The 25,707-nt window shown below is 39.4% G+C and overlaps 1 protein-coding gene across 4 annotated transcripts in view; it reads right to left on the reverse strand.

Moving 5' to 3' along the window:
- ZBTB40 (zinc finger and BTB domain containing 40) overlaps window positions 1–25,707 on the reverse strand; it is a 70,111-nt gene that overhangs the window by 34,854 nt on the left and 9,550 nt on the right. For 2 of the 4 annotated variants that reach the window (XM_038531669.1, XM_038531671.1), the window contains one exon: window positions 12,547–12,636. The exons of 1 other annotated variant lie outside the window; for it this stretch is intronic. Coding sequence is in view for 1 of the 3 variants with exons in the window: in XM_038531668.1 (XP_038387596.1) it covers window positions 6,341–6,343 (3 nt within the window). In the remaining 2 variants the exon portion in view is untranslated. Of the gene's footprint in view, window positions 1–6,340; window positions 6,374–12,546; window positions 12,637–25,707 lie in introns of those variants that run through there. One more of the 4 variants, XM_038531668.1, reaches the window with a different exon arrangement.

Below are 25,707 nucleotides of genomic sequence, written 5' to 3' on the forward strand. Positions count from 1 at the left end.
AAATCCTGTTGGCTCTACCTTCAAAATACGTCCAAAACCCTATCACTTCCTGCTGCCTCCACTGTCTCTGCTCTGGTTGAGTCCAAGCCCCCATCACCTTGTATATGGCCTACCGTAGCAATCTCCTCTAACTGGTCTCCAAGCCCCTGGCCCTTTCTAGCGCTACCCCTACCCTATCCTCCCTCAATCTAGTAGTCAGAGGGATGTTTTTAAGCATATAGCCAGAGCTTGTCCCTTCTTTGCACAGAAGACCCCTTGGCTGCCAGTCTCAGAGTAAATGCCAAAGGTCTTCTAATAGCCTACACTCCCCTCATAACCTGGCTGGCATTAACTCTCTATGCCACCTTCTACCACTCTCCCTCTCACCCACCCGCCCTAAGCACACTGCCTTCCTTACCGATCACAGAACACTCTGGATATGTTCATCTACAGGTGTCTCCACATGTGTGCATGGCTCACTCTCTCTTCCAGTAGGTCTCTGCTCTATGGCCACATCATTACTGAGGGCTCCCCTGACACCGTCCTTTAATAGCAGCCTCTTCTCCAACCTCAGAACATTCTTTCCCTCTCACTCTATTTATCATCACAGCATTATCGCGTACTAACACATATTTTTACTTATTATCATGTATCTTCCTTCACCGGAATGTAAGCTCCATTAGGGAAGGAACTTTCAAAAATCGTCTGCTATATCCTAGTGCTTAAAATTCTGTCTCACACAATGTTGTTAATTGGTAGAATGAATAAATGAAGGAGATGTAATGGCAGAGATCTGCACCCAGAAACCCAGCTTGGGGAAAAGGGGTGTCAAGAAGTTAGAGTAAGGTCTGGAGGAGAAGCTGACCTACCTCAAGAAATGAGTAGGCACTGACGAGGTAAAGAGGGTGAGACAACAGGTGCTGCAAGCAGGGAGCCTGCATGAGGCACACAGACAAAAAGACATCCCCAGTAGTGGGGAGGATGGGGAGCCGGTGGACTGTAAGGAATTCAGTGATACTGGAACATAAGCAGGGGACAGGAGTATCAGGAGCTAAATCTAGCAGGCACAGGCTGTGGCCACACAGATCCATGGGCCATGGTCAGGAGCTTGGATTTATCTGAAAGACAACGAGGAGCCATTGAAGGGTTTGAAAAGCTTTTAGCAGGGAAGTGACACGGTCAGAGATGCATCTTAAATATATCATCTAAGTGCCACTGCACAGAATTAAGGAGGATAATGCTAGAGATAGGCTCTATTACTGCAGGAGTTCAGAGACAAATCAGTGAGGACTCTGACCCAGAGAAGTAGCAAGAGAAGAGAGAAAGAGACAGCCAAAAATATTTAGAAAATGTTAACTATCATGATTTAAAGTCTTAGTGGATGTGAGGAAAGAGACTGTTCCCAGGTCCTGGTCTGGTGAGTGGGAATGGATGCTAAGATGATCCAGATAACACAAAAAAACAGTCTTGGGAAGAGGACATGTAGTTAAGTTTTGGGTTTGAGGATCTTATGATGATAGCCAAATACTATCATCTCACTTGCATAAAGAAAAGAAAATACATTGATAAAAGGTTGAAAAGACAAATGCCAAAACAACACTGGTTGTCTGTTATTAGCAAGATTGCATATGATCCCCTTTCCCTTCCACCACTCTTTATTTTCCCACATCTGAAGCTGACAGATAAAAATAAAAATAAGGGCGCCTGGGCAGCTCAGTTGGTTGAATGCCCAATTCTTGATTTCATCTTTGGTCATGTTCTCAGGGTCATGGCATTGAGCTCCACATCGGGCTCCACACTCAGCACAGAGTCTGCTTGTCCCTCTCCCTCTGCTCCTCCCCCTGGCTCATGTGCGCACATTCTCTTAAATAAATAAATAAATAAATAAATAAATAAATAAATAAATAAATAAATAAATAAATAAAGTCGATCTTAAAAAAATATATTTCCAAGTTATGGTTTCTGGTCTGGCACATAAGGAGCTTAGAAGTCACCATTCCACCATCCTCAACAGTTAAAAAGCTAAACAAATGGGTCCACAAATCTTCTTAGATCTGTCAGAGAATTGAGGTCACAAGGCAAAACTGCTGTCCCCCAAAACGGAGGATAAAACAGATACAGAGAATCATAACTTCTCAGAGGAGAAACCCACCAACAGACACATCCATGGGAACAGGTACCAGAAAAGGAAAACTAAACTGAAATTGACAAACTGCTGGAGGCTCAGGGTGGACAAGTCTGAGTTAAAAACTCCAGAGGGACTAAGTCATAATTTTGTGAGTTTTACCTCCAGGAGCTCTAAGGGGTAAATGCAGGAGAAATATTCCTTCCTGCTTCTGAAGGGGGTGGGGAGAACTAACCATTTTGAAATATGCCAGAGCACTCTGTTCTTAACAAGGCCTGGCTGGCTTCAAGAAAACTATTTTACCAGATTCCAACCTAACTGGGGGAAGGGAAATACCTTCAGCCTACTCCTAGCCTGCACCACTCTAAGTGGTGGTGGGGGAGGAGATATGCTGAAAAACACTGGTACAGTTCATAGTCCAGGGACATAGGCTCACCAAGAGACTGAGACCTAATCATGGGTCTATAAAAACTTCCTCCCCCACACCTTACCATCCCATTACTATACAGTTATTTGCCACAATTCATTTTACCAGCACTTTATGTCTACCTCTCAAGAAAAAATTACAAGACATGCTAAAAGGCAAAAACGCAGTTTGAAGAGACTGAACAAGTATCAAAACCACAGTCACATATGTCAGGAATTACCAGACCAGGAATTTTTAAAAACTGTGATTAATATGCTAAGAGCATTAATGGATAAAATAGACAATATGCAAGAACAGATGAACAATGGAAGAGAGACCAAAATTTTAAAAATGAAAAAAATATGCTGTAGGTAAAAAACACAACAGAAATTAGGAATGTCGTTGATGTGCTCATTAGTAGACTGGAAAAAGCTGAGGAAAGAATCTCTGAGTTTGAGGATATAATCAGAATAGAATACCCAAGAACTGTGAGACAACTACAAATGGGGATATCTGATGGAGATGAAATAGAAAAAAAACAGAAACAATATTTGAAGCAATAATGACTGAGCATTTCCTAAAATTAATGTTGGACACCAAACCAAAGGTCTAGGATGCTCAGAGAACACCAAGCACAATAAATGGCAAAATATTACACTTAAGCATATCATATTCAAACTATAGAAAATCAATGCTTAAACAAAAATCTCAGAAAAAGTCAGAGAGGGAAAAAACCACTTTACTTATAGAGGAGGAGCAAAGATAAAAATCACATCTGATTTCTCCTCAGAAGCCATGCAAGTAGGAAGAGAGTAAGAATAAAATAATTGAAGTGCTGAGAAGAAAATAAAAAAAGCCCAACGAATCTAGAATTCTGTACCTTGCAAAATTATCCTTCAAAAGTGAAGGGGAAATAGACTTTCTCAGACAAGCAAAGCTGGTTACCATTGAGACTTGGTTACCATTAAACCTGCTTTGCAAAAAACATTATAAAAGTTTTTCAGAGAAAAGGAAAATGAAAAGGTACAGAAATTTGAATCTACACTACAAAAATGAAAAGCACTGGAAAATGAATAGGTAAAGGTAAAATAAAAACATTTATTTTTTAATTTTTAATGATGTAACATGTAACTGTTCAAAATAACATCAACAATTTATTTTATTATGTTTGCTTATTTTTAGATACACTTGTGTAGAGATAAGTGAAATGAATGATAGCAATGATACAAGGGATAGGAAGAAGAACTAGGATTATTTGATTAGTATAAGGTACTTGTACTACCTGTGAAGTGGTACAGTGTCATTTGAAAGTGGATTAGTTATAAATGTATACTACAAACCATAGGGCAACCACTAAAAAAAGTTTGAAAAGAAATATAGCTGATATGTTAAGAAAGAAGTGAAAATGGAATCATGTCACATGATCAATTAAAAACCACAGAAGGGGGATCCCTGGGTGGCGCAGCAGTTTGGCGCCTGCCTTTGGCCCAGGGCGCGATCCTGGAGACCCGGGATCGAATCCCACGTCGGGCTCCCGGTGCATGGAGCCTGCTTCTCGCTCTGCCTATGTCTCTGCCTCTCTCTCTCTCTGTGTGACTATCATAAATAAATAAAAATTAAAAAAAAAAACAAAAAAACACAGAAGGATGAAAAAATGTGGAAGACAAAAATAGGAACAAAGAACAAAGGCAACATATAAATAACATTAACAAACATGACTGATATAAATCCAACATTATCAATAATCATCTTAAACATCGATGGTCTAAATACATCTATTAAAAAGCAGATGTCAAAACAGATTTAAAGGAAAAAAATAGGACTCAACTCTATGTTGTCTACAAGAAACCCACTTCAAATGTGAAGACACATATAGATTTAAAGTAAATGCAGGCGTGCCTGGGTGGCACAGTTGGATGAGCATCCATCCAGATCTTGGTTTTGGCTCAGGTTGTGGCCTCAGGGTCATGGGATCGAGCTCCACATCAGGCTCTGTGCTCAGCAGAGTCTGCTTGGGGCTCTCTCTCCTTCTGCCTCTCCCCACCTTCTAAAATAAATGGACAAATCTTTTAAAAAAACAAAAATAAAGCAAATACATAGAGAAAGCTATGTCATGATAATATAACCAAAAGAAAACAGGGGTAGCTATATTAATTTCAGACAGAACACATTTCAAATAAGGAAAGTTATCGGGGATAAAGAGGGGCATTACTTAATGAAAAAGGAGTCAATACTTCAAGAAAACATAATCTCTTACATGTGTATGCCTAACAATGGTGTATCAAAACAAGTAAGGCAAACTGAAAGAACTGTAAAGAGAATTAATCGAAATTAAAAAGACCTTAAACATCCCTCTATCAGAAATAGATCAAGCAGGCAGAACATAAGCAAGGACACAGTGGAAGTCAAGAGCACTATTAGTCAACTGGATTTAAGGGGCATCTATACTACTTCATCTAACAACAGCAGATTACACATTCTTCTCAAGATCACAGGGAATATTAACAACATAGACCAATTCTGGGCCATAAAATACCCTTAACAAATTAAAATGAACAGAAATCATACAATCTCTGCTCTCAGACAATGAAATCAATGACGGCACCTGAGTGGCTCAGTCAGTTAAGGGTCTGACTTCAGCTCAGGTCATGATCTCAGGGTCCTGGGATCAAACCCCCTGTCAGGCTCCCTGCTCAGCAGAAGTCTGCTTCTCCTTCTCCCTCTGCCCCTCCCCCTATTTGCATTCTTTTTCTCTCAAATAAATAAATAAAACTGTTTTTAAAAAAAATCAGTGACAAAAAATAGCTGGAAAACCTCAAATATGTGGAGATTAAACACATTTTTCTAAATGACACATAGGTCAAGGAAGAAATCTCAAGAGTAATTTAAAAATTTTCTAAAATAGGGGGTGCCTGGCTGGCTCAGTCAGTGGAGCATGTGACTCTTGATTTCAAGGTTGTAAGTCTGAGCCTAACGTTGGATGTAGAAATTTAAATATATATATATTATAAACTAAATGGAAATGTAAATACAACTTATCAAAATTTGTGGGATGCAGCAAGAACAGTGCTTAGGGGAATGTCTAAAGCATTGAATGCATATATTAGAAAAGAAAGATCTTGGGGATCCCTGGGTGGTTCAGAGGTTTAGCACCTGCCTTTGGCCCAGGGAGTAATCCTAGAGTCCTGGGATCAAGTCCCACATCAGGCTCCCTGCATGGAGTCTGCTTCTCCCTCTGCCTGTGTCTCTGCCTCTCTCTCTGTCTCTCATGAATAAACAAACTTGTTTTTTTTTTATTTTTTAAAAGGAACGTGAGTACAGTGACTTTTTATATACAATACCAAAAGCATGTACCTAAAAGAAATAACTGATAAACTAGATTTCATTAAAATTTAAAAAAAAAACTTTTGTTCTGTGAAAGGTAATGTCCACAAAATGAGATGAAAAGCCACAGACTGATATAAGATACTTGCAAAAGACACATCTATTAAAAGACTACTATCCAAAATATACAAAGAACTCTTAAAACTCAACAGTAAGAAAACAATCTGATTAAAAAATGTACCAAACCTTAACAGACATCTCACCAAAGAGATACAAATAGCAGGTATAAAAAAGCAAGTATAAAAAACGTTCAACATATGTCATAAGAGAATTGCAAATTAAAGCAACCTATTACAATAGCCAAAATCCACAACACTGACAATACTAAATGCAGTGAGGATTTATAGTAACAGGAACTCCTATTTATTGCTAATGAGAATCCAAAATGGTACAGCTGCTCTGGAAGACAGATTAGCAGTTTCTTACAAAACTAAACATATCCTTACCATATGCTCCAACAATTGTGCTCCTTGATATTTACCCAAATGAACTGTCTACACAAAAACATGCACACAGCTATTTATAGCAGCTCTATTAATAACTGCCAAAAGTTGGAAGCAATCAAAATGTCTTTCAGTACATAAATGGATAAACTGTGGTACATCCAGATAATAGAATATTATTGTACACTAAAAAGAAATGAGCTAACAAGCTACAGAATAACATGGAGGAAATGTAAATGCATACTGCTCAGTGAAAGGAACCAATCTGAAAGGCTATACACTGTATGAATCCAACTATATGACATTCTAGAAAAGGCAAAACCATGGAGACAGTAAAAAAATCAGTGGTTGCCAGTGGATGGGAAAGCAGGGATAAAGAGGTGAAGAAGAGAGGACTTTTAGGGCAGTGAAATTATTCTTTATGATATTTCAGTGGTGGATTCATGTATTATACATTTGTCAAAATCCAAAGAACATACAATACCAAAAGTGTACCTTAATGAAAACAACAGACTGTGATAATGATGCTAATGTAGGTTCACTAATTGTAATAAATGTATTACTGCCTTGTGGGATGGTGGGGGAGGCTGTGTGGGTGTGAGGAACTCTACTGTATTCAATACTCTCAACTTTGCTGTAAACCTAAAACTGCTCTAAAAAATAAAGCTTCCTTATTTATAAAACTTGATAAACTGGATGTAAATTTTCAGTTCTAACCACCCAAACCCTTTATATGGTATTTAATATTATGGAACATTCATGAATTCATACAATATTTTTAGTTTACTCAGAATATCTTTAAGAACATCTAGCCCTATTGTTTGAGTACAATTTGTCTTAACACCTATACTATAAAAATGCATACTTATTAAAAACAAATAAACTGCAATCAAGGAGCTACCTAACTTGCTAAACATAGTGGCAGGGGCAGGACTGGAATTCCTATCTCCTGGTATTGGGGGAAACAAAACAAAAAAAGATTCTGTAAGATTTAAAAGAGGCAAAAGTAGAGACTATCTTTTTTAAGAAGATAATTCTTAAATTTTGTAAATTAACTTATTTTAACAATTGAGAAAAAAATCAGAACAAGACTTTAATTTGCAAATAACACAAAGCATGAACTACTAAATGGGCACTAATGTTTTTCCTAAAGAGTGAATTATATCAATAGAATGTGATTTTTTTCCCCCATAGGCCTTATGGATTCAGTAAATCAAAAGACTTATCTGGACACACATTAGGTCTTTTTTAATATTCTTATTAATATGAAACAAGTGATTGGGATTATAGTTTTAGGAAAGCTAAAACTTAAGAGGTTTTTTGGTCATTTTCTGGGGAAATTATCCACAACTTTCATCAAATTAAAAAAAAAAAAAAAGATCTAGCAATGATCCAGAGGTAGTTATTTTGAGCATTAACTACAGAACCCTGTGGTCAGAGCTATTTCATTATTTATTTATTTATTTACTTATGATAGTCACACACACAGAGAGAGAGAGAGAGAGAGAGAGAGAGGCAGAGACACAGGCAGAAGGAGAAGCAGGCTCCATGCACCGGGAGCCCGATGTGGGACTTGATCCCGGATTTCCAGGATTGCGCCCTGGGCCAAAGGCAGGCGCCAAACCGCTACGCCACCCAGGGATCCCTATTTCATATTTTTGTTAAATAAATTAGATGGGGGGGATGCCTGGGTGGCTCAGCTCAGGGCGTGGTCCCGGGATACAGTCCCACATCAGGCTCCCTGCATGGAGCCTGCTTCTCCTTCCGCCTGTGTCTCTGCCTCTCTCTCTCCGTGTCTCTCATGAATAAATAAAATCTATAAATAAATAAATAGATAGATAGATAGATAGATAGATAGATAGATAGATAGATAGATGGATGGATGGATGGATGGATGGGATGCGCCTGCGTGACTCTGTCAGGTAACTGTCTGCCTTTGACTCAGGTCATGATCCCAGGATCCTGAGATTGATCCCAACATGGAGCCTAGCTGGGGCTCCCTGCTCAACAGGGAGTCTGCTTCTCCCTCAGACCACCCCCACCATTCATGCTTGCGTGTACTCGCTCACTCTCTTTGAAATAAATAAAATCTTTAAAAAAAATTAGATGGGAAAAATAATAGAATAACTGTAGCAGAATAAGCGACTGAGCAAGGTTCAAAAAAACTGAATGGAATTATGTGGCTTACCTATACATAGATATTAAAAACATGATTATAAACTTGCAATAAAAGGAGGATCTATCCATCCTCCTTTTAGGAAAGGCAGAAAACATTCAAGGGTGATCAAGGGCTACTTGATGACTATAAGCTGGCAATGTAGAAAGCTGAAATTTTACTAAGATTAATAACAATACTAATTGAAGAATAAACTTTTGGCAAAACGGCATGCCAAGCTGATGTAAATGGATCTTTTCTCCCACTTCATACAGAAATGCTGGATGAAACATTTTAAAAATCCTTTTAAAATATATAGTCAAGCTTTAAGGAAAAAAAAAAAAAAAAAAGGAAATCCCCAGGCATCTAAAATGAAAGAGACATCAAAATCAAAACTAGAACATTAAGTGGGTGTTGAGACCATGGTGGCCCACAGAGGTTTCAAACTCCAATTCAGGCCCTGGGCTTGGAGGAGAAAGCATTAATCCTCACATGGAAACTAGAAATATAGCTTCAGGCAGGTAGAAGGTGGGCGAGGTGAAACTGACACCCTTGCACAAAACCCAGAGCCTCAAATACCTATCCTTCCCTGATATGCAGTCTGAAAAATCTTCTTACTGGCTCAGAGAAGCTGCAATAGAAGTTGTTAATTATCTGGGCTTTTAGAAGAGGACAAGGCACCCACAAGAAATCTAAAATGCAGGCCTATGCCATACAGAGGCATGTGTAGATATGCAAATTTGTATCATACAGGAATCCTAAGCTGAGAAATTAACATAAAAACTGGTCTTTGACATGCAGCAGGAAAAAAAAAAAAAACAGTACTTTCACAACCCAAGGCACAGACTCACACAGTGAAAAAGAAAGAGAACAGAGCTCACTATTACAAACCATATGAGGAAGACCCAAACATGAAAGGTAAATCTATAAAGGCTAACAGTAGAAAATGTCAGGCGTCTTTGAAGCAGGGTAGGGAAACTTCTTAAACAATGCCCCAAATGCCAAAAAAACAAGGAAATGAGGAGTCTGACTGCAGTGATAGTAAAGGTTTCTATCAAAGACATGATTAACAGACAATGGACAAATGGCAAAATCAGGAGATAATATTGTACAAAGTTTAAAGGCAACACAGAATTAATACCTAGAAGATACAAGAAATTCCTGCAAATCTTAAAAAAATTAAAATCCAAGGGGGGAAAAAGGAAATGATGTAACCAGACAATTCAGAGAAGGAAAGCTTACTTGTAATTAACTGACAAGTAATAATAGTAGTTGTTTTAATAGTAGTAATAGGGGCACCTGGGTGGCTCAGTTAAGCATCTGCCTTCAGCTCAGGTCCTGATCCCAGGGTCCTAAGATGGAGCCATATGTCAGTCAGGGAGTCTGCTTCTTTCCCCCAGCCCTGCTCATGCTTTCTCTCTCTCAAATAAATAAATATAATCTTAAAAAAAAATATGCAGTAATAGCAGCTAGTATTTATCTGATATTTATTATATTCAGAAAGTGTTTATTATACTCAGGACTATGCTTTACATATATTAAATCATTTTGCCCTCTCAACAATCTGATCGGGCAGATGCTGTAATATCCCGTTTTATTGATAAAGAAACTAAGGAGAGTCTCATAGTAACACATAATAACACATGGTAGAACTTGAGTTTGAATCTAAGGTATCACTGGTGGGTATATTAATTGATATAGCTGTTCTAGAAAAACATTCTGCTAATATTTAGTGAAATTTTCTGTGTGTGTGTGTGTGTGTGTGTGTGTGTGTGTATGTGACCCAGTAATCAATCATACTCCTGCATACATATCCTAGAAAGATTCTTACACGGGTCCATAAGGAAGAATGGCCAGAAAAGTCACTGGAGCATTGTTTTTGGTAGCAGGAAGATGAGAGGCAATTTAGATGTCCATCACGAAAAGAATGTAAGTAAATGTGCAAGAGGTATACTATGGAAAATAGTGCATTAGAAAGAAGTAACAGCTAGCTACTAAGACAGAAACATGGATAGATAACTCAGTGTTGAGTGAAAAAAATAACAACCACAATGAGATCTAGAGCATAATAGCATTTATGTAAGTTAAAAACATGTAATCAAAATAATACTATATATCTGACAAAGCTACATATGCAGCCAAAGACATTTTATCAAATACATTAAAGGGGAAGCATGCAGTATGGGAGGGCAATGAGAGTAGGTGTTGGAGGTAAGAAAGAAAAATAAAATCAAACAAGAAGAGCCTTGCCCAGACAGAGAAATAAATACTAGAGTGTCACAGATGAGGAGGCTCCCTGAACCACCCTCAAAAGGCAAAAAGTAAAACTGAAAAGTCACATGGAGAGAGGAGAATCACTAAAAGGAAAGTCATTAAATGCAGGAATCAGCACAAATAGCAGCCCCAAGAATGGAAAATCATAAAAATAATAGAATACTATGAAAAATATTATAAATTATGTTTCATTTTAATAAACAGGCAAAATGAAGGAAGTCATAACCAAAAGATAGGATAATACAGAAAAAGAATAATCAGATGTGAAACAGAAACTTTTAATTTTAAAAAATTAATTCACTGATATTCATTCATTGATAAATTAAGTAGACTAGATACAGCTAAAGAGAAAATCAGTGATTAGGAAGAGAAGTCTGGGAAAATTACTCAGAAGGTAGCAGAATTTATAAAAAAACAGAAATATGAAAGGGAAGTCAAAGGACACAGAGGACAGGATAAGAAGGTGTTCCAAATGGAAACAATGGAGAACATGCAGGAGAAGCAAGAAGATATGCTTTCTGAGAATTTTCTCGAATTAGAGACAAACACGTGTCTTCAGAATGAAAACTTTAAAATATTAACAACAGAGAAAAAGAAGTTGTAAGGAAACCAACAGAAAAGGCATTACTTATAAAAGAATGACAATTGGATTGATACAGACTTTCCATTTTAATAACAGATGCCAGAAGAAAATGCAATTAACAATTTTTGAACATTAAGGAAAATAACAATCAAGTATCCATATCTAGGTTGAAATAAAATTATCTTCAAACACAGACGTCACTGAAAGAATTACTTTAAGAAGAAAACTGAGCCAGAAAAAAAAGGAACAGAACTTAGGAAAAAACAGCAAGTGGCAAGCAAAGAAATTGCTAAACAAACCCACCAGAAAAATTAAAATCAGAAAGACTGCTAACATCAATGTTAGTGAGGATGTCAAGTGACTAGAACTCGTATACACCGCTAGAAGAAATGTAAAATGGCATAACCACCTGGGAGAACTGTGTGGAGTTTTCTCATAATACAGAAGAGACTGGTAATAAATCCAACAACATGGATAAACCTTAAAACTATTATGTTAAGTCAAAGAAACCAGGCACAGAAAAGTCTATATATATGACTCAACTTACAGGAAACAGAAATACAGGCAAAACTAATTTACAGTGATAAAAATCAGATAGTAGTGTGGAGGTTGTGAGGATGGCGTAGGGTAGGGAAATGAAGTGAAAGAGAGACAAAAGAACCTTCTAGAGGGGGTGCCCGGGTGGCTCAGTGGTTGAGAATGCCTTAAGCTCAGGTCGTGATCCTGTAGTCCCAGGATCGAGTCCCACATCAGGCTCCCTGCATGAAGCCTGCTTCTCCCTCTGCCTGTGTCTCTGCCTCTCTCTCTTTCTCTCTCATAAATAAATAAAAAAAAATTTTTTTAATAACTTTCTGGGGAGTGAAAATGTTCTATATCTTATTTTAGGTGGTGTTTAAGGAGCAGATATTTGTCAAAACTCTTCAAATATAACACCTAAGCTCAGATATTAATTGTATCTCATAAAAAAGAAATTAAGAAATGTGTTGGTATACCTAAAATGTACTGGCTGTTTAAAAATGGGTACTGGAAAGAGAGATTAAAAACTAGGTAGAATAATGACAACCACAGTCGCTAGTTCTAAATGCTTTGCATATATTAACTTATTTAATCCTTTCAACAATTCTATGAAGTAGTTACTCTTATTATTCACGTTTTACAGATTAAAAAAACTGTGGCACAAAGAGGTACATAACTTACCTAGGGTTTATACTTATGTGGGGCAGAGCTGGGGTCCAAACTCAGGCAGCCAGGCTCTAAAGTCTGTATTTGTAGAAATCCAATGCCTCTCTGAAATTAACAATGAACAACAACATGGAAGATGAGAGGAAACCAGAGTCAGGGTGTTCCAACGGTCAAGAGGATGACAAGCACAATGACTGACTTTACCTTTAGCCTAAGTGAAGTATGTATGTTAATAGTTAAGAATGTGGGACGCCTGGGTGGCTCAGTGGTTGAGCATCTGCCTTTGGCTCAGGGCATGATCTTGGAGTCCTGGGATCGAGTCCCACATTGGGCTCCCTGTGTGCAGCCTGCTTCTCCCTCTGCCTATGTCTCTGCCTCTCTATCTCCCTCCCTGTGTCTCTCATGAATAAATAAGTAAAATCTTTAAAAAAAAAAAAAAAAAGGTAAGAATGTAGGGGAATAGAAGCAAGATAAATATTTCTAAACAGGGGGTACAAAAGAGAATAAAGAAAATGTGATTAATCCAACACCAAGTGAGAAAAGGAAAAAAGACACAAGAAAACTACATTAAACAGAAAATAACTGAAGATGGCAGAAATAAGTCCAAATGTATTAGTAATCACAATAAAGAAACAGATCGAACTTTCTGTTAAAAGGCAAAGAGATGGGGCCCCTGGGTGGCGCAGTCAATTAAGCGTCCAACTCTTGCTTTCAGCTCAGGTCGTGATCTCAGGATCATGAGATGGAGCCCTGCATCATCTTTGCGTTCAGAGCTCTCTCTCTCTCAATCTCTCTCTCTCAAATAAATTTTAAAAATCTTTTAAAGGCCGAGGGATTGGATTCTCTGATTGGGTTTAAAAAAAATCAGCTATATGTTACTTAGAACAAATGAGTAGGTGTGTTTACACTTAAAGCGGTGCCTAGTGTGTAGAAACTAATACATGTGGTAGTTGTTACTACTATTAAACTGTGAATCATCCTCATTAAATGGTTTTACAACTAGCCATGTGACTTGACAACTGAAGTACCTATCTGTAAATAAACAATTAAACTCTATAATCTCTGTAGACCACTTTCAGGTATAGAATATTGCTATTCAATAAATCTAATATATAATCATGAGAGATACACTGGTGATTTGGGAGCTACTGACATGTACTATAGAGGCTAAACTATACTTTGCTGATCTCACAACTAAAATATAAGAGCCTCTAACATATATTTTACTGTTTCCCCTAATTCCCTTTGTAGGGAAGTTAAACTGAGGAGAGAGAATACAGCATTAGAGATAATGTCGTGAAAGTGTACCTTTCAGAGTTACAACACTGCATGCTGAATCTCTTAAGTGAAGTCCTATAGATTCTTGTATAGAGGCAATCCTAAATTATGTTATTAAGCATTTAGTGAAATTGCCAGGTTTGGGAAAATTGTCAAAGGTCCCAAGGGAAGAACATTTAAGCAACAAAAGAGCACCAGAAAGATGGATGTTCCTCAAAGGAACAATATTAAAGCCTCAAGAAAAGACTATACTGATAGAGAATAAAGATACTTAGAAAAAACTTAATTGGCTGAACCAAGTGCTGTATAATGACCTAAAACACAAATGGGAAGAATTCAATACAAAGTGGAAAGTAGGCCAGCTTTCTAAAAGGAGTACAAAGAATATTTATTTATTTATTTATTGTTTATTTATTTAAATTTTTATTCTGTCTACTTCCAGAAAAGATTTGAAAGTTTAGGGATTCTTTAAGTTAAAAAGAAACAAGAGAAAAACCAGAAAGAGCAAAAGTGAGAACTAAGTCACAGTTCATAAGAAACATGGAATCCCTTCAATGAACAAGGAGGAATGTAACGCTAAACACTCTTGATATGCACTGCCTAATTAGATAAAACAGATGCTCTGAAACCCATAATTGCTGATGATGTCTTTAGCAAAGCACTCAAAGACCTTTGCTGTCACTATTAGAGAGCAGGAGGCTCTTTTCTGTACCTCAGGAATTGGACTTACCATTCCTCAATTACTATACATACATGTCATCCAATCCTAATTATGGGTTATTTGCCTATTATTTACTCAGCACATCGGTAGGTGCTATGAGGCAACCAAATGAAATATAAAACAAGATCTTTGTCCACAGGGAGTTGGTAATAAAGTTGACCCAAAGCTGGAATGATTGAAAATAGTTCTCTTAAAAGGACTCAATCCATAAGAGACATATAGAAAGGAAGGCGAGAAAAACAACAACAAACAGACTTATCCCAGTGGGTGGCAAGGACAAGGAAAGAGCTACAGCTGGTAAATGCAAGCGAGGTACAACCTCAACAGGCCAGGGTGAAAGGTAAAGAACTCCAGACAGAGGAAGAACCATGAACTCAGCTCCAGAAGAGGCACACCTGGCATGTGTGCTGGACATCGTGTGTGTATAGGACACAGGTGCTCTACCTGGAAGGACATCCAAGAACTAGCTGCCATCATTATTATGGACATTGGGCAGGTGAGGGCGGGTCTCCAAAAACATTCACCGAAGAGGCAGTGTGGAGCACAAGGCTACCTAGCTAGGTTAGGCAGGACAGAAAAGGAACAGAGGAACTTCCACCTGCTTGGAGGGAGGAGCTTCTGCAATAGGACTAGCACTATTAAAGCAGAGCTTTCCCAGTGACAGGAGGGCTGGGCTAATAAGCAATGTGCCTAGCAATGGAAAGGGAAGAACAGGCCTCCTCTATTATGTTGTCTATATTGGCTGTCTATACAGGTTGTTGCCTTGGACATCCTATATTGTGGAGTTCCATGGAGAATTTGGGCCCACTTCTGCCTGGATTTCCATGTTCCAATATCCAAGAGAGAAAAGCCATTCTATTACTTAATCAACGGTCCTTGATTCTGGTTGCCCTAACAATTCTGAACTCTCCTTTGGGCACATCTATCTCGTGGTAGGAAACATCTCTCTTATGGTCTGGCTCAATGCAATCTTATCTGCTTAAAGGTTTTTGTTTTGTTTTGTTTTTTTCTGTTGCTGTTGATAATCCCTTTCTCCTGAATAAAATCTTTATTTCTACCTTGATGTCTGGGCTCTGCTGGAACCAGAGAGCTGGAAGAGACCTTGGAGAGCCCTATTCATCGCTTTCAGCAAACAGAAGTTCATTACTTTATCTATCACGTACTCTTGTCGCATGACCAAATGACCTTAGTCCAATCTCTTTCCTTTTTAAGGGAGGAAACTGAGGTCCTGGGAGGCTGAATTGCTCTTTGATCCAAGTCAGCTTTAACCCCATGGCTATTTAGTATCTCACAAACAACCAGAGTCAGGTGAAATAACAGGCACTCTCAACATAATTAGAGCAAAGATCACACATTCAGAGGCAAGAAAGGGGGCATTTGCTACACGCAAAAAAGATGATTTAAAATGTAAGGTATCTAAGGAATCAGTTAAGTTAAAAGAGAACCACTAGCAATTATTTCTGAGAATACAAGGTGGATGGGTGAGGTCAGAAAAGGGTGGTTGCAGCTTTTAGTGGGCCCAGATTTCTCAAGTTCAAAAGCAGCTGTCATTTGGTCTTGTCTCTTACACAGAGGACCTGAAAGGCAGTAACGTGTAGTGTAAGGGATGGAAGTTTCTGTATTTGGCACTCCTGGATTCATAGTAGTATCCCGTTATATGTATCGTCATCATTTCTAACGCTTCGTCACTATCATCCTCATTCCATTCCAAATGCTAGTTCCCTGTGGTTCTAGTCCTTGAGATTTATAGCAATACCTGACTGGCCTGTGTGTTTTCCTAAGGTACATTCTGGTCATTGGGAAATCCAAGTAACCTGAATAGCTCTGAAGAACCCCAAGAGTGAAGATTCTTAAGTAGCTGGTGGCATCAAGTATAAAATTCACCTCTGGGGATTTGGATGCTATCCAGTGAGCAATATGGTAGACACTAAGTAAGGAAGATATAGAGATCATAATCCCTTGCTTGTGTACTGAGATTTACACCTCATCCCATTTATCTTCGTTTTACAGAGGAAGATTAAGGCTCAGCGATGTTAAATGCCTGGTTAAGAGTCATGAGTTGGCAAGGGGTAGAAGTGAGCCCAGGTCTCAATTCTCAAGCCATGGTTCTGTCCCATATAATGTGAAGGCCTCGCCAGATGCCAACTTAGCTACCACTTTTGCAGATAACTTTCCCTTCCAAGAGTTCAGCGGCCACTAAGAAGTATAGCTGTCAACTTTTGGTTACTTAAAAAGTACACTTAGTCTCCCCTCTGAGGGAACTGGTTAGAGCCAACCACATCCACTGCCCCATCAGCTCAGGAGACCATATTTTTTTCTCAATTATCAACTCAGGTCTCATGACAGAGTTAGCCCTAATGATATTCTGCTCTTTCTTTTCATATTCTGTCAAATTATATGAAGATATTATTTATCAAATGACTACTAATAAGAGCTACAAACAAGTACTTTACTATGTTTCTAAGCACTTTTTACATTACCTCCTTTAATACTAACAATCCAGCAAGATAGTTAAAACCAATTTACCCTAAGTCCTAACAGTGGAAAGGTTAAGGAACAGGCCCAAAATCACATAGCAAATTAGTAGAGGAACTGAGATTTTATTTATTTTTTTTCAAAGATTTTATTTATTTATTCATAGACACACAGAGAGAGAGGCAGAGACACGGGCAGAGGGAGAGGGAGAAGCAGGCTCCATGCAGGGAGCCCGATATGAGACTCGATCCCCGGTCTCCAGGATTACACCCCAGGCTGCAGGCAGCGCCAAACTGCTGCACCACCAGGGCTGCCCGGAACTGAGATTTTAATCCAGTCGGCCCAACCTAAAGCTCTTGCCCTTATATCCACTAGAAAGGTTTCTGACCTGGGATTCTGTCAAAGAAAAGAATCTGATCCAGAAGTTCTGGGGTAGGGCCTGAATTCTGCATTTCTAATAAGCTCCAGGTGATATGGATACTATTGGTCCAGGAACCCTCTGAGGAACAAAGCACTAATACAATGCCTGTTCTCAATCACTTTTTTCGTATCAAATTATTATGTCTTAAAGTAACTTTTCACTTCTAAAAAATCTCAAGTCCTCTTCAAATCCTTTCCTTTTGCACCTGCCTTTGGCTCCAGTCAGAAAAAAAAAAAACTCCCTAACAGCTCTGGGAATAAAACCTACAAAATATGGAGGACTCCAATAACCATGTCTGAGGTGAATAGCTCTATGGCCTGACACCAACCCCAAATCCTGAGAATGCATTTCAGCAATCTGGTCTTCCAGGGTTAGTACAGCTTCCCTGGCTGCTGCTAAAGTAACTAGAGGTCAAACTGCTCCTGATCCAAAGTGGTCAGCTGAACCTGGTTAAGCCTTGTAAGAGCCTAAGACGGTACAGTCAATCAATCAACGTATGCTGAACTGAAAACAAAGAAGAGATCTCTGCTTATAACACTATTATGAACTACTGTGTCATTTCCTTTTTAGCCACTATCCCATCTGTCTTCCCCAGAATCAGACAACTCTATAGCCTTCTACCCAGTTTCCCTGAAAGCTGTACTCAACAGCATTTCAAAGCCTGCATTCTCTTTTCTGGCACAAAGCCTAAAATCAAGCTCAATATTATGTGTTGCCTTAACATCCGGTAAAATCAGGAGGGCCTCAAATGACCTAATTACAAACTCTACTACCCACTCTGCTTGGTAGACAAGGTCCCTGAGCCAAACAATCCTCCTTATCAAAGGGACTAAGGTCCAGTTCCTATCTATCCCTGAGTAGTGGGCTTCAGTTCCTTATCAGCCCCCAAAATTATTCCAGCAAGCCAATCATATCCTCTGAAAGAAACCGGGAGGCAACCCACCCTTTTGATACTACAAAGCCTGCCTCCCACAGCACCTGATTACTCACTCTGCTCCTGCGGGCAACCCTGTGTCCTTCTCTGGGGCTGTGAGTATATGTGACTAATAAGCTACGGTCAGTCTCATCAGCCAGTGTCCAGTGTTGTGTGTTCAACCATCCCTATAACCCTAGGGTAGGAATCCCTTGCTCAGCAACAGGGTGAATAAGAAGTCCTGAAATCTCTTTTTTGCCCAATCCACTGGCTCTTCTTCATATGCTTGAATCTCTAGAATGCCTTTCGCAAGGTCATCAATTGCTCCATGATGGTAATAACGTCCAGCACCGTACTAAGCACTGTCCATACACTTTTCCTTTCAATTCCCCTAACATCCCCATTATTACCCCTAACGTACAAATGAGGAAACTAATGTCTAACAGGTTATGCCCAAGACCATATAGCTAGTAAGTCTGAGCATGGTACCAATGCAGTTCTGCTGGCTCCCTGTTCTTAATTACTACCTTAGTCTTGACAGAACTTCTGGGCTCGGTGTTAGCATTCCTCAACCCCTCTCCACAGACAGAGATGTGCTGCTGGCTGGCCTGACAGGAGCACCTGCATGTGAGATGCCTTATTTCTTCCGGTGGCCTCTGCTGAAAGATGGATGGAGATGCTTATCTGGAAAGAGTGCCGTTGGAACAGGATGGTTGGCAGGCTGCCAAGAAACTTCCCTTGATGGCTTGAACTTAATTTACCAAAAGGTCTAGTCTGGTTGTCAACCTTGCAGATATAAACACCCTATCCTATAAAAGTCTCACAGTTAATTGGTTGGGAGGTTGGATAACACAGTCTGAACTGAAAAGAAATATAAATCAGAAAGTGAATTTATTAGTTCATTTATTAGCGAAATAGGCCTACTCTTTACAGTTAGGTGTGAAAAAACTCAAGCAGCAAGGTCAAGTACCATCAGAAGAGACTGTATACTACCAATTCAATGGAAACCCAGCGCATCTGTCTTCATCTTGCAAGTAAATGCCAGGCCCCAGACTGGGCGGACAGGGTCTGAGCATCAGTGTCCACAACACAGACACCACCAACTAACATTCGATCTTGTCCGTTCCATCACCAACTTCCTGGACTCTTCTGTGGCTCCAGTCTCTCTTTTGATTTAGTTGGATTCAGCTTTGTCTTTGAGGTAACCTTGTGCAGGTATTCAGTAGCACTGACCATGTGCTAATTTTTCAGTCTCTTTCAGAATGCAAGCAGTGCCCTCCTGTTGCCCCTGCCCACAGGCTTTTCACTCGGTGCTCTGAACATCTATCGAGTCAGAACTACTCTTCTTGCAAGGAGCTTCACCCAATGAAGCTCTCAGCTCACTTCAAATTTATCCACCCTCTAAAGTCTCCCTGGCTATTATCAGATTCAGTCCTCACTCTTTTCCTTTCCCCGGGTTCCTCACCCACTCCCCCCTCCCATGCGCTTCTGTAGCCTTGTCACTCTGCCTTCAGTCACTCTGCCACCCATCACTAATTAAAACTTTATAAAAGGAATTTATCAACACCAAACATATGTGAAATGACTCTTGATCAGAAGGATAATAAAAATCTGAGAATTCTGCAACTAAAATTATCCTTAGAGACTATATGTAATTCAGGCCTGTCATTTTACAGATGAAAAAAGCTGATAGAATTAAGTGACCTGCCAAGTCACAGGCCTAAGTAATGGCAGGGCCAAACCCAGGACCCGGATTTCTAGATTTTCAAGCCAGCACTTGAACCAAAATACCAAACCCCTAAGTATACACAACAAGGGAGTGGCTCAGTGGGGAGGGCTTCCTAGGTATCTCATAGACTGGTAGCCACTAGCAGGAGGCCTGTTATACAGCACATTCACTATTTTTCCTTTGAATGTTGATTAAGTATTAACCACTGATAGCTCTTTCAATGAGAAAATAATTATCCTCAAGCCGGAAAACTGCCCAAAAGTGTCTTAGGGAATATATGATTGCAATTTCCCCGATCCACTATCATTAATACAACTAGAAGGTAGATTTGTGACTTCACAACAAAAAGAAAAACCACATTTTTAAAGTGACTCTTTAAGATACTTAAAAGATTACATGTTTAATGAATATATAACTGAGGTCATGATATAGAAGGCCTTCTTACACATAAAGGAAACAGATGAAATTCACAAACAATCAAGCCCATTAAAATCAGGCAAAGGATTGGAATAAATCTCTCCAAAGAGGATATAAAAAATGGCCAATAAGCACATGAAAAAATGCTCAGTATCAGTTGTCATTAGAGAAATGAAGATCAAAACTGCCAGGAGCTACCACTCCACACCCATGAGGATGCTATAATAAAACAAACACACACAGGCAGAAAGTACAAGTGTTGCTGAGGATGTGGAGAAATTGGAGCCCTCACACATTGCTGGTGGGAATGTAAAATATGCAACCACCACGGAAAATAGTTTGCAAGTTCCTCAGAAAGTTAAACAGAGATACATTAGCCAGCAATTCCAATCCTAGGTCTAACCCAAAAGAAATGAAAACACATTCCACACAAAAACATGCTCATGTTCACTGAAACATTATATGTAATAGACAAAAACTGGAAACAACACAAACGTCCACCAACTGATAAATGAACAAACACAATGTTATATAACCTTACAATGGAATATTATTCAGCCATACAAAGGAACGGAATACAGAAAGCATACAACAGGAGTGAAACTTGGCAACACTATGCTCTGTGAAAGAAGCCAGTCACGAAAGGCCACATACCACAGGATTCATTTACACAAACTGTTCAGAATAGGCAAATCCACAGCAATAGGAAGTGAATTAGTGCTTGCCAGGGGCTGGGAAGAGGGGGAGTAGGGGAGTGAATGTTAATGGATATGGGAGTTTTTCTTTTAGAGTGATGAAAATATTCCAGAATTAGAAAGTAGTGATGGTTACACAGACTTTTAAGTTGTATACTTTAAAACAGTAAACTGTATAGTATGTGCATTATATCTAAATAACTTTTTAAAATTAGACTCTAGAAGATTTTTAATAACATGAGGAAATGCTTTTAATATATTAAAAGGAAAAAAAACAGCATGCAATTGATATTCCAAATTCCAATTTGGTTTAAAAGTATTTGTACATGCATGTACATATCTGCATTTAAAAAGACAGAAAATATATCAAAATGGGTTCCTAGGTAGTGTAACGATGGGGGATTTATTCTTCATACATCTCACAACTATTTATAGTAAACATGTATTATTTTTAGAACAAGGGAATTTAAAATAGAAACCCAGGGTACGCCTGGTTGGCTTCAAAGCCAGTGTCATTTTCAACTACCTATTCACTATTAAACATTTATTTAGTTCTTACTATGTACCAAGCAAAATTAAAGAAGATATTATCTCTGCCTGCAGAGAATTTCCACAAGTCTAGCATGAGGTTTAAACCTGAGTCTATGGATGTGGAAGGGAAAGAAGAGTCCATGTGCTCTTTAAATTACATGCAATGTCGTCCCAACTGCACACTTTCCAGGGCGGAGAGCCCACTGCTGTCATGAGCAGCAGTGCAGCTTAATGGTTAAAGGATGGAGCTGGAGCCACACTACCTGGTGTGAAGATCGACCGTCCAATCGCAAAGTGTGTGATCTTAGGAAAATTACCTAACCTGCAAGGGGCACAGTTTCCTCCTCTACAAAATAGGGGCAATAATAGTACGTCTCTCACGGGGTGGTTAGAAGAGTCAATGAGTTAACACCTAAAGCACCAGCACTCTGCACTGAGGACATATTAAGTGTGTAATAAATTCATTAGCCGCCAGCCACTATCAATCACCATCACTGCCACCATCCCACCACTGAATTCTCAAGGAGGTAGAGACTGGATGGACAAAAGACCACTATAAAGATTGTTTGCCACATCTAAACTGGCAGCATCTGATTCTTGATAGGCCTATTAAAACCATTACATTAAACTCACTTCATTTTCTAGATTCTCTCAATTTCTAATGAAACTCTTCTTTTGAGGCATTGTATAAAATACAATGAGACAAAAACATCAAAATGTTCGGTATAATAAACCGCTTGTGTCCTCTTATCTTCTAACTCCCAGAAACAAGCGATTTTTCAAGGCTATTCTAATGGAAGGCTTTGAGAGGCTTATCTGTCTCTCCCGTGCCTTTCCGGCCATGCTGCTCTGATTCAGTAGCTCACCCAAGATGACTCTTCACAGGCCAAACTGCAAAATCTCTGGAGCAACACAGTCATCTAACGAGTGGCTGGGGACTGTGACTGCATTCCACCTACTGCAACTCTTCCATCCTACAGTCAAGAGTCTCAACAAGCAATCATCAATCCAATGCTTTTATATCCTACCTCTTAGGTGTTAAAAAAAAAGACTCTTGGCTTTGTCACTGGTACTTACAGGCATTTTGCAGTGACCTGAAGATGTGGATAAGTTCTGAGGTTTCACCAACTTGATTATGAGAATACACATGCTTTTCCTCAGCCATCTAGACACACAGAGGAACACAGTAACAGCAGACCAAAGTTCAAATCCAAAGATACCCATTTAATATAAAAATTAGAGCACTCAGGAAACTACACAATACCAAACCAGGCTAGGTGACTCTAGAGACTAGGTGCCTACAGTAGGGGTCAGAAGCTCTAGGGACGCCTGGGTGGCTCAGTGGTTAAGCGTCTGCCTTCAGCTCAGGGCGTAATCCTGGAGTCCCATGATTGAGTCCTATATTGGGCTCCCTGCATGGAACCTGCTTCTCCCTCTGCCTAAGTCTCTGCCTCTCTATCTTTCATGAATAAGTAAATAAAATCTAAAAATAAATTAAAAAAAAAACAAACCTCTGGAGCCCGCTTTACTATGTATCGCCCACCCTGGTGGTAAATCACAGCAAATTAGGAATCATCACAACTTGCAGTACTGTCGCTCTCAAAGGCTGTGTGACTTTAGGCAAGTCACTTAACTCTCTAGGCTTGTTTCCTCATATATGAAATGGAGGTATTAGTGCTTGTTAGTGAGATAGCTGTAAGTACTAATAAGCCACTGTATGTATATAACAAAGAGTGCTGGGCTGTAATCTGAGAGAATTCAAAGCCTTAAACTCACTGAAAATTAACAGGTGATACAAGAACTTTTGAAATCATTTGGTCCAATTCCCTCATTTTGTAGATGAGGAAATGGAGGCGTTGACATAGGTCTCAAGATCTTCCAGGTAACTAATGACAAAAATAAGACTCTTCCTGTTACCTATGTTTCTGGTATATACTCTAAGCAATGAAGAACACATTTTGGAAAGGGAAAAAGACACAGTTCGGAAGGGTTAAGGTAGGGATCTAACAATAGGAGCTAACATTCGCGAAAGTTTATTATATCCCAGGCACTGTGCCAAGCACTTTGCATGGTAGCCTTATATAATTTTTGCAAAACCTGTGAGGTAGTTACTATTATTAATTCCACTTTCAACTGAAAAAGTAGAGTCCTATCAAAAGTAAACAGCTTGTTGGGCAGCCCAGGTGGCTCGGTGGTTTAGTGCTGCCTTCAACCCAGGGCGTGATCCTGGAGACCGGGGATTGAGTCCCACGTCGAGCTCCCTGCATGGAGCCTGCTTCTCCCTCTGCCTGGGTCTCTGCTTCTCTCCCTCTCTCATGAATAAATAAATAATCTCAAAAAAAAAAAAAAAAGTAAACAGCTTGCCCTAAACCACAAAGCCGATGAGTGCCAGAGTCCGTAAATGAACCCACACTGTTTCACTCCAGAGCCGGAACCTTTACCGCTGGATGCTGCCCAAGCGTGGGAACTGAAAAAGCAGTAAAGCTCTTGATCCCTCAGTCTTTCTCCCACTTTTTTGGTAACTTCTCTGTTCAGAGGCAGGGCAGAGATACATAGTAAACAAAGTAGGGCTTTTGTTGTTGCTGTTGTTTGTTTTTAATTCCAGTAAACATACAGTGTTATATTAGTTTACAATAGAGATTCACCAATTCTATACATTACCCAGTGCTCATCATGACAGTGTACATAAAGTATTTCTAAAGTAAGAGGAGATGACTTTAATTTTGAGGCTACTTATTCTGTGCTCTATGGGCACCACACACACTTCTTTGAAGCCATGAAGCAGGTAATGGTGCTGCTGGGACAGATGGAGCCCACGCAGCCCTAGTGGGGCTCTAAGGCCCCAGTTCCTTAGTCAGTGTGTGGCTGTCCATCCCACAGATCTTTACTGAGCTCAGCCAAACACCCTTAACTAAAGCTGTCCTTACATTGAGAAGAAGTTCAATATAATCCTGCTCTCAAAGAGCTCACGGCACGAGTAAGAACATCACTTTTAGCTTAGAAGCCTATTCTTTTTACACCTCAGTAGTATCAGGCACACTGAAGACTATGGAGTTCCCCCACTGCCTACATTACTGTCCTGTGACACTATGCAGATCACCCAACCTTCCCTAGACCTCTGTGCACACTCACAGATGAACTCCATTCTCCTCTCCTCCAGTGCTAGAAGTTTCTTGTCTTTGAAGAAGCAGGGATTATTTTCCTCTCCAACTTTCTCTTTTCTATCACCAGGGAGCATGACTTGAGGGGGTTAACTTGAGCTAGCAACAACAACAAAATGCAAAAGAGGATAACTTTCCTATTGCTTCTAACTTTGGGAAAGAGCCTATGGGATTCCATAGTATTTGCTCAAAAATGTTCAAAGAAAGACATGGAAAATTTCATCCTCAACACTTCACTGCCTGAGAAAAAAATCCAGAACTCTAGGGGCCAATTATTCTGCTGTCTTGGACTCTGACCTTCGAAAGTCTCCCTCTGGTTTGAACCTGACTGGAACTGAGGGCAGCTGACAGCAGAGTGCCGGCTATAGGAGCAGCTTGTATCTAGGTTGGTCAGAGCTAATGACTTCAGAGCATCATTCACAAGTTATAGGATCTCACTAAACCTATGGCCTAGACAAATAAGAGCAGCAAGTTTTATACCATTATTTAAATTCCTAAGTTCCTGTTATGTTCTCAATATCATGCTGGGAGCCAGTACTCAAAACACTGGCAGGCCTTTCAAAATCAACTAGTACTAGACTATACTAATAAAACCAGGCCAAGAGAAAGCAAGTGTGAGCAGAACATATAAGAGAAGCGGGGCAGGGGGTGGGGGATTCAGAGGGCTTACTGTTTGCAAACAAGTAAGGGAAATCTTTGTGATTAAACTAGATAGAAGGGAAGACTAATGTAATACTATGAGCTGGAATTTAGAATGGAGTAGCTTCTTGACCGTCATCCTTGTTTCTGCTTTTCCCTAGCCAGCTGAGACTTTAAAATTTGAAAAACAATCTTA

This window comes from Canis lupus, chromosome 2, assembly GCF_011100685.1.
Source record: "Canis lupus familiaris isolate Mischka breed German Shepherd chromosome 2, alternate assembly UU_Cfam_GSD_1.0, whole genome shotgun sequence".
NCBI classification, from domain to species: Eukaryota; Metazoa; Chordata; class Mammalia; order Carnivora; family Canidae; genus Canis; species Canis lupus.